At 31.8% G+C, this 13,635-nt stretch overlaps 1 protein-coding gene across 1 annotated transcript in view; it reads left to right on the top strand.

The window, feature by feature from the left end:
* Positions 404 to 13,635, top strand: part of EYS (eyes shut homolog (Drosophila)) — a 1,343,277-nt gene continuing 1,330,045 nt past the window's right edge. The window contains 2 exon segments of the mRNA XM_021084496.1: positions 404 to 1,154; positions 2,794 to 2,907. Of these exon segments, the coding sequence (XP_020940155.1) occupies positions 404 to 1,154; positions 2,794 to 2,907 (865 nt within the window).

Here is a 13,635-nt window from a genome sequence, read left to right as displayed (position 1 = left end):
AAATCAGGTAATCATATACAGCAGGATGAAATAAAATATATATTGACCACTTTTTTTCCTGGCCTTGATCTACAATGAAGGTGCCTAGCTGGTGATACAGTCCTTGCAGAAAGCAGGTAAGAATTTTCTGTATAATTAAATTAGGAAAAATTTCACTAATAATTTTTTTTTTCTGTTTAAAGGGGTATTTTAAACAATTGAACTCTACTATTTCTTGATCAAAGTCCAGTCATTAAATCTACTTGAACTTTGGGAATAGACAAAAAAACAGGAATAAAAAGCCAGATCCCAGGAATCCCTGAACAACAACTCAGCTTAGAAATTTCTGGCAATATTGAAAGACCATTTTGTAGCAATTCTTTATGACACTTTCATGATAGATTGTAAAATGAAATTTCCCCAAATGACTAACAAATTAAATACTCTTGTGACCCTGGTGGTTCTTCACAGCATGCTTATAAATGGAAAAACAACATGTAAACGGCACTTAGTGGAAGAATGGCGTACACAGCCCTCATCATATGTGGTGAATTGGACACTAACAGAAAACATCTGCCTAGGTGTCTATGGAGATTGCTGGTTTGGTGATGTAAATGCTAAAATAAATACTTCAGAAAATCACGTTGTCCCCCAGATTTGCCCTTTGCAAATTCAATTAGGAGACATCCTTGTAATTTCTTCTGAACCATCTCTTGAATATCCAGAAATAAATTTGATGAACGTTTCTGAAGCATCATTCATTGACTGTCTGCAAAATACCACAACTGAAGATCAGTTACTTTTTGGTTGCAAACTGAAGGGGATGCACATTATTAATTCTCACTGGCTGAGTGTTGGAACACATTATTTTATCACAGTAATGGCAAATGGCAAGTCCCTTTGTCAACTGGGACTTCGACTAAATGTGACCGTAAAAGAGCAGTTCTGCCAGGAATATCAGAGTTCAGAACTTTGCTCTGGGCATGGTAAATGTCTTACTGAAGTTTGGAGTAAGACATACAGCTGCCATTGTCAGGGTCCATACTCTGGAAAATACTGCCAGGAACTTGATCCATGTTCTTATAAACCATGTAAACATAATGGCAGTTGCATTAATAAAGGAGAGACGTGGAATAAGCAAGGATATGAATGTATCTGTTATCCACCATTTACAGGTAAGTTTATTTTTAAATAACACAATTCTATTAAAATAGCAAAATATATTTAATCCACAACTGTTCCTGACCAAAAAACAAGAAACATTTTTAAAAATTTGGTAAAATTTTTAGAATAGACTAATTTTGGATTCAGGTATTCTCTAAAATAAAATGTTGCTTATTTAACAAGAATTTCTTTCTTTCTTTCTTTTTTTTGTCTTTTTGTCTTTTTGCCTTTTCTTGGGCCGCTCTCGTGGCATATGGAGGTTCCCAGGCTAGGGGTCGAATCGGAGCTGTAGCCTCCAGCCCACACCAGAGCCCAGAGCCGCAGCAACGCGGGATACAAGCCACGTCTGCGACCTACACCTCGTGGCAACGCTGGATCCTTGACCCACTGAGCGAGGCCAGGGATCGAACCCACAACCTCATGGTTCCTAGTCAGATTCGTTAACCACTGCGCCACAATAGGAACTCCACAATAATGTCTTAAAAATATGTTTATCCTAAAATATCTAGATTAGATTAGATTTTATTTGTTTTATTTGATTTGATTTTTCTATGGAAATAACAGTTAATCTGAGATCCAGCTTCTTAAACATTTTAAGAAGTGTTCTTCATTAGTGAGGTAGGGATGTCTTTCTATAAGGAATATGAAAGGCACTAGCCATAATGGTAAGGACTGCTCATCAATTAAAATAAGAATTCAATTAGAATGGGGGCTGGGCTACTGCCAAATTGTGTGCAACTGTTTTGTGGTGATCTTTGTCCACTTGCCATGCCCTGGAATTTTGTAGACACATTCCTTTATGTGAAGGATATCATATGACATGATTAACTACATAGAAAAATATGTCCTGGGAGGTTATGAATTTTTATATAGTAGAACCACAATAACTTGTACAGATAAAGTTTGAAAGATAATATAGAAATGTAGAATTGAGAAGTTTGTTCATAGCATCAAAGAATTTAAGCAAACTTTTCTCTTTTCTCCAAATAAATTTAGATTAGATTTCAAGTGTCAAATATATTATTGTTGACAAGAGGTACAGTGTTGTACAGCAGATCTCTAGGGCTTATTTTTCTTACTTGATTGAAATTTTATGCCCTGATTCCTCTTCAGATGGTATCATATTTTCACATTTTCCTTCTATGAATCATTACCTTGGCTAGGTAGTAAAGCTAAGACACAATATAGGACAGTATAAGACACAATATACAACTCTTGAAATTAGTATATTTACAATATACATTTGAATATGTCACGTTCTAATTTATCAGGGGAATGCTACCAGTGTATGTTGAAGAATTGGTACTTACATGTATTAATATTATCTACTCTCAAAACACGATTAACAGGTCAAAATTTTTGTAAAATTAAGTAAAGCTCAAATATCAACAATCAGAAAAGTATTTGAACTTTAAACTATAGGGTCAGAAGATGGAAAAACTGATGTCATGTTTATTGAAATTATTTTTTTGTTTCCACTTAAATACACCATCCTGAAACACTGGTTCTTAAGTAGAATTACAGTATTCAAAATTTTGATGTTATTAATTATTAAAAAATTGGGGGAAATTGATGACCATAATTAACTATATAAGTATGATGTAAATATTTTAATCTAGTTGAGACATTATTTTTCTTTCACTTTTATAGGCATAAATTGTTCAGAAATAATTGGCAAATGTCAACCACATATCCATTTTCATGGGAACTGCAGTAATGTTACTTCAAATAGTTTCATTTGTGAATGCGAGGAACCATTTTCAGGTAAAAATGCATATATATGTATATATACATACAAACTGGTAATTTTAATTTTGTTATGCTTATTTCAAATTAAACTTGAAATGTTTCATTTGTTACTGAAAAATAGTATTGTAATGGTTCTATACTTTGACTATTTTTCGAGATAAATTTACAAGGTCAATTTGGTTAACAATTAAATGTTTATGCTGCTAAATATTTCATAATATATGAAGAATTTGAATATCAGTTGAACAGGTTTTTTTGTGCTATAATAAAATATATTTTACTCTTAGGTTCTAAAATGTATTTAGAAATAATTCACATTTTGCACATAATCTGCATAATTATATCTAACTTATTTCCTTAGGTAACATGTCATTATGGACACATCCCCTTTCATGAAGAATAAAAATGTTTTATTCCTTCTCAAATGAATTTAAAAATGTGAAATAAAATCATTGTTTAATAGTTTCTTAACTACTGATCAAATATTTAACAATGAAATTGTGTTTAAACCATTCCTATCTCATCTTGAACTCTTCCTTCCCTATTTTCCAGAAATTATAGCTCACCATCATTGTATTTATCCTTATTTAAAATGTCTTTAGATAATGGTGTCTCCAGCCACAACTAGACACCTAAAAATTCTTTTTGAGGGAGTGAAACAAAAGATTCGTAACTCCCAAACTGCAGAGAACAGGACCCCTGTGTGTTTCTCTGGCAGATCCTTCCACCTAATGTAGCTGAAAGCGAGATGAAAGTTTGGTAGAGTGCATCAACCACTACCAGTAGTAGAAGGGCTTGGTGGCAATGCAGGCAGTAAGAACTCCAGCTGTCTTCAGATAAATGTTTTCAGGTCGTTTTTCCCCGCAGGCCATTTATAGCTTTGAGAAAGATTATGAGTTGTGAGATGTTTTAGGATACCTTACCATATCCTGCAAATGTATGAAGACCATAAAATTTATCTTCCAAAACCCAGCATTTGAGAACAAGAGAGGTAGCTAAAAGTGTTATCATTTTTTAATATTTAAAATATGTTGTTTTTCTCTAGCAAATTGGTTTCAGTAAATGGCAGACATATAAAATAGCTCTATGCAAAAAAAATTGTTTAAATAAAACTCTATCCAAAGAAATTAATTGTAACTTCATTTCTGCAAATCAAAAGGACATTTTAGGCATTTTCTTGAGGCTCAGTGAATTAAGGATCTGCCATTGTGACTTCAGTGGCTCAGGTGGCTGCTGTGGCATGGGTTAAATCCCTTGCCCTGGAACTTCTACATTCTGCAGGAGAGCCCCCCCGCCCCAAAAAAGACATTTTAAAGCATACTCTATATTATCTGAAACATTACAAAACTAATAATTTAAGTAAAGCTATGTTTAGACATATCTCTAAAATTATGTTGCTAGTATTTTTTCTGAAGGATAAATATTTTTTCAATATAGTCATATATAATTTTTTATAAAGCTATTTGTGCCCTCTTCAAAGTTGGATTTATGATTAAAATCTGAAGTCATTAATTCCTTCAATTGACCTCTAATTATGCCATCTTAAGCTACCTCACTATTTTCACTGAACACATGTTAAGATTCCTATTAATCTCAAATGCAAATCTGGTAAATGTTAAGTACTGTCAATTTGATTTTTTTATTTAAGATTTATGGATGAAATATTTCCATAGAAGCTATATTTTTATTCTATTCAGAATTCTTTTTGACAAACATTTTCAGAGACTCTTCATGAAATAAATTTTCTCCACATATGATTCCTTTGAAAATTTTATGAAACTTAGGTACTACAAAGTTGCAGGCCTTCTCAATTGATATCCACTATGTTCTAGCACATGAAATTATCTGTAAAATACAGGACAGCCTTCAAATATTTCTTCCCACAAGTCCAACTCTTCCAAAGCCCAATTATAACATTTATAATCTCTAGCAATTTTGAATTTGTCAAACTTAAATATCTTCATTGTATGATGTAGAAATAAATTTTGTCTTTTTAAACATAAGTATAATTCCCTGAAACTTTCTAAAGTGACCTTTTTGTGCTTAATTTATTACTTTTTGATTAAATGATTATAACTGATTTTGAATGAGATGCAAACGAATTTACAATATTCTTTCACTAAAATGTCAAAATCTCCCTGAGATACTTGGATGTATTTTCAGTAATTCTTCACAAGTTTAAATATTTCTTCAAATGTTAATGGACAGCAGCAAGAGAAAGTACATTTTTCTATGTTACTTTTCTTTCTTAATATCAGCTTTATCATAAAAGTATTAGTCTGTTGTCCTGTGACAATTTTTAATTATTTGTAAATTTTGCAATTATAGATTCTAGTCCACTTGTGTGAACAGCACAAACTAGTTTTATTTTAAAATGAGTAAAATATGAACCACAAAAAATTCCAAGTCCATTTCTTTTTCATACTTTTATCAACTTAATCAAAAAATGTGTATATTAGGATAAATTTAAATTTATATAACTTTAGCATAAGAATAAGTAACTTAATCTTTGAACATTTTTACTGAACTTTTTTTTTAAATGAGTTTTCACTAACATTCCTAATATCTTCAGAAGTCTTGCTTTAACAGAATAAACTTGTACAGCTCTATTTTAATTCAATGATTTGTGTGGAAATGTCCAACTATTATTGAACTTAACTAATCTATTTGAAGCCTCTGATTTTACTAATGTTGGGCTGACAGTTTTTAACTGTGTGTGAATTTATTCTGCTGATTAAGCCAACACATTTACAATGATCATTTCACTTTTTGTATGTACAGAGAAACTATCAATAAAAAAATGGAGAGAATAATTTTAAGGTAGACATTTGATCTAAATGAAAGTGCATACTTCACAGAGTGATAGGTAAGAATGTCTGCATATGAACCTAACTCCTCAGTGGCAGAGGATCTTCTAAAATGTTAACATTTAATATATGCTGCTGGTTCTTGAACCAACAGGTGTCTTGTTTTAGGTAGTCAGCGATGTAACTGTAGTCACTTGATGGATCATAAAAAGTGACATAGTTTAGGAGTTCCCACTGTGGCTCAGTGAGTTAAGGACCCGACATTATCTCTGTGAGGATGTAGCTTCAATCCCTGGCCTTGTTCTATGGGTTAAGGATTCAGTGTTGCCAAAATCTTCAGTGTAGCTCACAGATGCAACTCAGGTCTGGTATTGCTGTGGCTGTGGTGTAGGCCTTCAGCTTTAGCTCTGATTTGACCCTGGCCTGGGAACTTCCATATGCCTCAGGTGCAGCCATTAAAAAAAAAAAAGTGTGATAGTTTAGCAGCAAATTCCATATTTATTACCAAAGTTCTAAGGAAACATACATTTGAAAGATACATTTTTATTAAAAATTTAAATTTTCTGATATTGTTGGGGTTTAAGTATTTATTATAAAATATGAAATAAATATAGGTGCACATTAAAATATGCAAATAGTTGTATATTTATACCAGGAGCTGGCAAACTTTTTCTGTGAAAGATCAGATAGTAAATATTTCACTTTCTGAACCATATGGTCTCTATCACAATAACTCACCTCTGCTATTGTAGTGGGAAAACATCCATAGTATGTAAATGAGTATAGTTCTTTACGTTCAGTAAAACTTTCTTTACAAAAATAGGTGTAACTTGACTCACAGTTAATAGTTTACCAACCCATGATTTATACCCTATAAAAAATGACCAGTTCCATAGCAAGGACCTATGGACAATCCTCTCTGCACTCCATGACGGATGTTTTGCCTCCACTTGGCTCTCATATAAAACCTAGACACAGCTCAAAATTTCCTGTGGTCCCATCGACCCAGCCTCCTTGCCATCAGCAGCTTTGGGCTCCCAGGGCAACATCAGATTCTTCCACTCCTGCTCAGGTAAGAAGGAGGCAGCTATTTATGGCAGCTTGGTTTTCAACATCCACAAGCTGTCCTTAAATGATGTAATACACATTGAGTTTGAAAAGGATTGGGAAAAGTGAGGTAAGTAATCAGTGATTAACTTACAAGTCTATCTTCATGTTAAAAATAAAATACTGCTGCAATTCCCACGTGGCTCAGCAGGTTAAGGATCCAGTGTTGTCACTGCTGTGGTACTGGTTTGATTCCTGATCCAGGAACTTCCACATGCCTCAGGGCATAGCCCCCCTAAAATTAAAAACTAAAAAAATAAAATAAAATACTGCTTATATATCCTAGAAAAGACCATGGCAGAATTTAAGGTGCAAAGTAGAGATCTATCAAATACATTTGTTTACTTTTATATAATTGAAAATAATAGATCTTGGTTAGAAAATATAGGACAAATGGTAAATTGATTATCTGGGAGCACTTATATTTCAGCAATGTTTTGTCTGACACTCTGAGCATAAACTGCTGTTATTGTGGACAAAATAGGATGAAGACACTATTGGAAGACCTAGTAACTATAACAGATTAGAATATGTTTGATATGTATTGTATTTTTCTGTGACTTAAAGCCTTAGCCAAAAACATATAAGGAGAATCACATTTTTAAAACTAATAAAGTGTATGCGTGTTCATGAATGTATATATGTATCTATCTATCAACTCTCTGCCTATGAATGTGTCTCTCCATATACCTATTCATTTATACATATTTTCTATTCAGTTTCTTCAAAAACCTTTAGGAACTAACATATGTATAATCTTTTTGCCCACTGTAATGATCCATATATATTAATACACAAGATCTGATGTATGAAACAGAATTCACAAATAAGTTGAGATTGTGGTGTTCCAAAGAGTCATATTATAGTCAGAAACTTTATATTTCCAATGTCTTTGGAATAATGTTATTATTACATAAATTAACCTTATAGGAAATTCCTGGTGCTCTTGAGCTTCACTCCAAACTGATAATTTTGGAACTCAAAAGTCTTTTGGGTGGGTATGGCTATCATTCTAGAAACAATTTACTAGACTACATCTAATGAAAATTTAAATCAAGACTGCAAAGAATGTGTGGAATATATCAATCCTATTTTAAAACTAGTAAGACTTCAGAAAAAAACATATTCCTAATTTTTAAGACACCTCAAATATTATAGAAGAGGATGAAAAAGACTAATTAACCATGAGGTAAAACTGCAGTCTCAGACATTATAAAAGTGAAATTAAGAAATAAAGGTCTAATCTAAAACTATATGAAAATGTATTCTTCAGTTTAATTCCAAACTTGAAAATGTTAAATGATTTATGTGTCTGTTATAAAGTGATTTTCACTAATTTTGTAACTTCATAAGGTTTATTGCAAAAATTAATATATTTTTTGGAGCAATTGAAGGAACTCAAAATTCTCATTCTATATATGGTCAGTTACTGACTTATTTTCAAAATTTTTCAGATGTGATTTTGATATAGGAACAAATGATCATCAGAAAATAAGCTCTCACTCTTAGTTTAGGACTACAGCAAAAAAAAATAATTTTAGTTTCAAGATTCAACAAGGTTTATTTACAAGGCATGCTGTGATCTCTATACTCAAGATGAATGATTCTTGGAAACTCTGGCATAACTTTGGAGGAATAATCATTTTTCAGGAAGTGATAACCCCAGGTACCATTCTGATAGATAGCAAGAGGTCTGATTTGATTATTGAAGAATGCTCTAAGATATTTCATTAGCAGTTTAAAGCAGAAGGTAGACAATATTTTTCAAGGTAAATTTCCCCATTTTCAAAATCCATACCAGTGGGTAGAATTTATGGAGAATATCATTTTGTCCATGGAAAGAGAAGTTAGCAGGAGCTAAATCAGATATAACATTTTTCATTTTTAATAATTGAACTTTAATCCTATTTTGAAACTCAATTCTGATAGAGGTTGGAAAACTAATCTCAGTCAATTCCACCCCGGCTCTAACCCCCTGCCATGTAGAGAATTGAACTAGTCCCATTCTCATCAGTGTAATTTGTTAAGTGTTGTGGATGGCTAATCATGTTAAACCAGCCAGTAAGAACACTACAGGTATTCTAAAGCTTAGCATTCATAATGATTCGTAGTTAAAATTATGGCAAATATTACACAAGTTACACACTTAACGATGCACATAATTCTTTTAGGTGTTGACCAGAAAAGTGTTTATATATTTTGAATTGTTATTTACATTGTCAAAGTTTATTTTGTGGTATTTTTTTTCTTGATTCTCTGATCATTGTGATCATTATCAGCATTGATGGCAACTTGTAGTTCTGAACACAGCATAATCCACTGTAACATAACACTAAAAAGCAAAGGCTCTGTATCCAGTTACTAACACAAAGGATTTCCTTTGCTACCCTACTCCTACCTGATGAAGGTCTGAAGCTTCCTTTATGCTTTCTGAGTTTGTTTGTTGTTGTTGTTGTTGTTTGCACCTTTCCATTATGATAGTGCCTTAAGTGGCTAAATAATGTATTCAGGAATTCCTTCTGTGGCAGAGCAGGTTTAGGATCCCATATTGTTTCTGCAGTGGCAGGTTTGATCCTAGGCCAGAGAACTTCTATGCCATAGGCGTGGCCTACATAAATAAATAAATAATGCATCCAAATGCTTCTCATCCCACTATAAATTTTCTCAAGACAATTTGTATGTCATTAAGTATCTGATATAGATTATTAATGAATAAAAAATTATTGATAATTATGAGATCTCAGGATAATCATGAAGGTTTTTTGATCTCTTGTGTTGATGAATGAATGAAAGTATAACCTAAATACAAATGATAGCACTTGTATGTTCAATAAAACATATAATTCAGCTAAAGTTATACAACATATATGTTGTTCTGCAATTTGAACGCCCTCTCATTATCATTCAATAAAAAGAATATTTATTAACTACTATCTATTATATGCCTTGCTTTTTGTCAGAGAACAAGTCCATGAAACAGTTATTCTCATTTCGATTTTACTTTTTGAGGAAAAGGTGAAAATAGAATCAAAACTTGAATTATTTTTTTCTAGTGATACTGATCTTAAACCAATGTTATGTTGCATCTCTGGTTTATTCAGGGAAGTTAACTAAATAATACTGATGCAGTGTTAGTGTAATTTTCATAGCATACTGTAGACCTTGAGAATCAGAATGGGTTACTCACTTTGTCATCATCTCTATTAATTTGTAGAAAAATTTTATATATTCTGGCTAGAAGTAATTAATGGTGTATGTATGTTGCAAATATGTTGAGTCTGTGGCTTGTCGGATGGATTCACTTCCTCTGTGCCACAATGGGGACTCCCGAAAACTCTTTATCCATGATTTGCTTCGCATTTTGTCAAAAATCATTTAAACATATAAGTGTTTGTCTGTTTCTACATTTCTTGATTTTTATAGAAATACAATGAAACTTGAGGTCATATAGTATGAGTTTTTCAGCTTTTTTTTAACCATATTGTTTTGGCTATTCTATATCCTTTGCTTTTCCATATAAATCTTAGAATCACTTGAAAATTTATCTAAAACTTTCTGCTTGTGTTTAGTTAGGACTGTTTTGAATTTATCATTCAATTTTGGAAGGATAACCACTTATGTTCAATTTCTAATATATGAACATGAACTCTAATTTTTTAGGGTTTTGATAATCACTCAGGAATATTCTATATGGTTTTTAGGGGAAGGGAATTGCACATTAAGAATAATTTCAATTTTAAAGTATTTTAATATTTTTATCATGATATGAGTATAATTGTTTTTAACTTTTTTCTAATCATTTGCTGTTATATTATAGACTTAAAAATGCTGTTTATGTTACTTTGTAAACTAAGTCATTGTTAAATGCATTTATTTGTTCTAATTCCCCCCTAGATTCCTTAGGATTTTCTTTCTAAGCAATTTTATGATCTGTAAAGTTAGTTTTGTAAATTCTTTTCTAATATTATACCTAGGATTTTATCTGATTATCTTACTGCCCTGGCTAGGCCCTCCAATACAGTGTTTGATAACAAAGAGGACATCCTTCCCATTTTCTTGATGCTAAAAGAAAAATATTCAGTATTTCATCATTAAGTCTAGTTAGCTATGGGTTTTATATAGACACCCTTTGTCAAATAAAGGGAATCTCCATTTAGAGTCTGTTGATAATTTTTTGATGAGAATTGGATGATGAATTTTGTCAAATTTTTTACTTAACCTACTGAGATGATTTTATGTCTCAAGTTAATTTTAGGGTTTTAGAATGTCTTCAATTAATTCACAAATTACAGATTTTCAAACCTAAACCAACCTAGCGTTCCTGTCTGCCTATATCTCAATTGGACATGGTAAATTATTTTTACATGCTCTGTGTTTAATTGGTAAAAATTTTGATAATTTTCCAATTATATTTGTGTGGGATATTGATCTATAATTACAACATGGCTGCTTTTTACATTCTATCTTGTTTTTTTCACTCTTCAAGGACTTTGTGTAGTTTTTGCTTGAGTGTTTTTATGCAGTTATACAATTTTCTGTATGTTAATGTGAAAACCTATTCCACCAGTACCACAATTACAACTGTCAGTATTTCTCTTGTTTGCTCTCTTGTATTTTTTTGTAGGTTTGTTTTGTTTTATTTTCTTAATCTCCAAGATTTTTTCTCTCTTTATGGTGAAATAGATAACTTCACAGGAAGCCTAAAAGAGTACCTCAGATATATGTCATTTTAAGCATCAAGTGTGTATAATTAGGCATAAAGTTTAATCTGGCAAAGCAATTCTAACCCCACTTTCTATGTGGTAGTAATTACTTTTAAATGAAATTTACAACTGTAAATGAGGTAGCTTTGGTAAATGGAGCCCTGTCAGGGCTGAACTTTTGGGAGAAAAGAATGAGTAGCTATAAAAAAAATGTTATTCCCTGCCCAAGTAATTTTACTTGGTACAACTAATTTAATTTTCTAAATATATCTTTGTAAATGCTATTTTCTTTTTCAAAAGATTCTACATTCTCTTTGTTTATGTTACATAGCAGAAATATAGACTTGAGAGTTATATAGATTTGGTCATTAAATTATATTACGCTAATATACAAATTTTAGCCGTCTATGTTTGGTTACCTCATCTACAGGATGAAGGAAATACTGCAAACCTTGCTTGTTGCTATGTAGAATTAATAAGAATTACAGCCTAGGTGTGCTTAATAAAGCATGACCATTAGAGTTAAGCAGATTTTGTTCCAAGACCATCTCCACAACCCTTTCCCTCTCTGACTTTTCAAATATTATTTAAGCTCTCTAAATTTTAATTTCCCAATCTGTAAAATTTTGATGATTTTCAATACTCATCTCATTTTTTTTCCTGTGGACTAAATGAAATAGTATATGTTAAATGCTTACTAAAATGACAGACACATAATAAGCATTCCATCAATTTTAGCTGTTACTTTTGCTATTGCTTGACATAGAAACACTCCATTCAATACTTATTTTTTCTATTTTACTAATACAGTTTAAACCAGTCTCTGTTTTTTTTCCAGCATTTGAGTATTTATACAATCACATCTTTTATCTACTTTTATAACTTATTTTTCAAAATTTCTCTGTAATCTAATTGTTTGAGGGTTGTATGATGAATAAATCATACACATTCACATTTTCTCTTCTGTTGTTCATTCTTTATTTTTTTACCTGCTATAGAATGAAGTCTTCCTTCCTTACCCTACTGCTCCGAAATTTACTTCCACTGTTCCTCCTACTGATTTACAAAGGTCTTGGCAGCAAAATCTATGACCTATTTAAATTTATAGGCCCATCATATAGCAAATTTAAGGTATTGAATAAATGTTTCATAATGAGGAGCTAAAATGGGGTTGTTCTTAATCTTAAAGAAATTTCAAAGTGCTATGATTCACTTCAGACAGTTGTATGTCAGAATAGGTATGAAACAACCTTTTTGTCAATCTGGAGCCCAAGAGTTATATCTGAGTATTATATACCTCTGTTGCCTTATATAAAAATAAAAGGAACACAGTTTCCATTGCATGTTTTATTAGGATACTGAGAGGAATATTGAAAGAAATATACCATCTCTTAAAAATGAAAGGTACAGTCTTGCTACAAACAGCCATGTAGGTAACATGAATATCTGCTTATCTGACTCAGACTGTGTTCAGTTTACATGCCAACTATGAAAATTGCATGATTGCTTTGTTTTTAAAGTGAGGAAAGTATAATAACTACTTTTAGCCTTGTAATGTTAAACACACCAACGCCTCCCCTTGTAGAATGTTGAATTGGCTATCATTAGTGACAGATGTTCTATACATTGCAATAACACTGCCTATATAATTGTGATAATTTTCCACTTCTGATTTGTCAGTTTCAGTGATTTAAAAATCACTTGATGACTGCCTGAAAATGACTGATGTTTTTCCTCCATTGAGTAATTTCTGCTGGTACAGTGTAAGTCTTTTTTTAACAAGTTCTTGAATTCTGTTGAAGCCTGCATGTCTTAATTCTTTGTTCAACTAGACAGGTGTGACAATTTACAGAATTCTAGGCAGAAACTCTCTAATTACTCCATCTTGGGACTTTGAAATGTGTTTTATGGGGAGGAACTATGCACTTATTTTTTAAACACAGTAACATTTTTGAACATATGGCTTCAACTTTTAGTTAGTGAAAAAAACTGAAAATGAAATTCTGGAAAGTTGAACTTAACAAATGTTTTTCCTTTAATCTGTAAGTACTTTTGTTATCCTATTTTGTTTTTGATATTCAATGCTCTTACAGTTTCAGAGGCTGCCTATAAAATCTCAGTGGAAG

The sequence above is a fragment of the Sus scrofa genome, chromosome 1 (assembly GCF_000003025.6).
Source record: "Sus scrofa isolate TJ Tabasco breed Duroc chromosome 1, Sscrofa11.1, whole genome shotgun sequence".
Classification (NCBI taxonomy): Eukaryota; Metazoa; Chordata; class Mammalia; order Artiodactyla; family Suidae; genus Sus; species Sus scrofa.
This window is presented reverse-complemented; position numbering and strand designations above follow the sequence as displayed.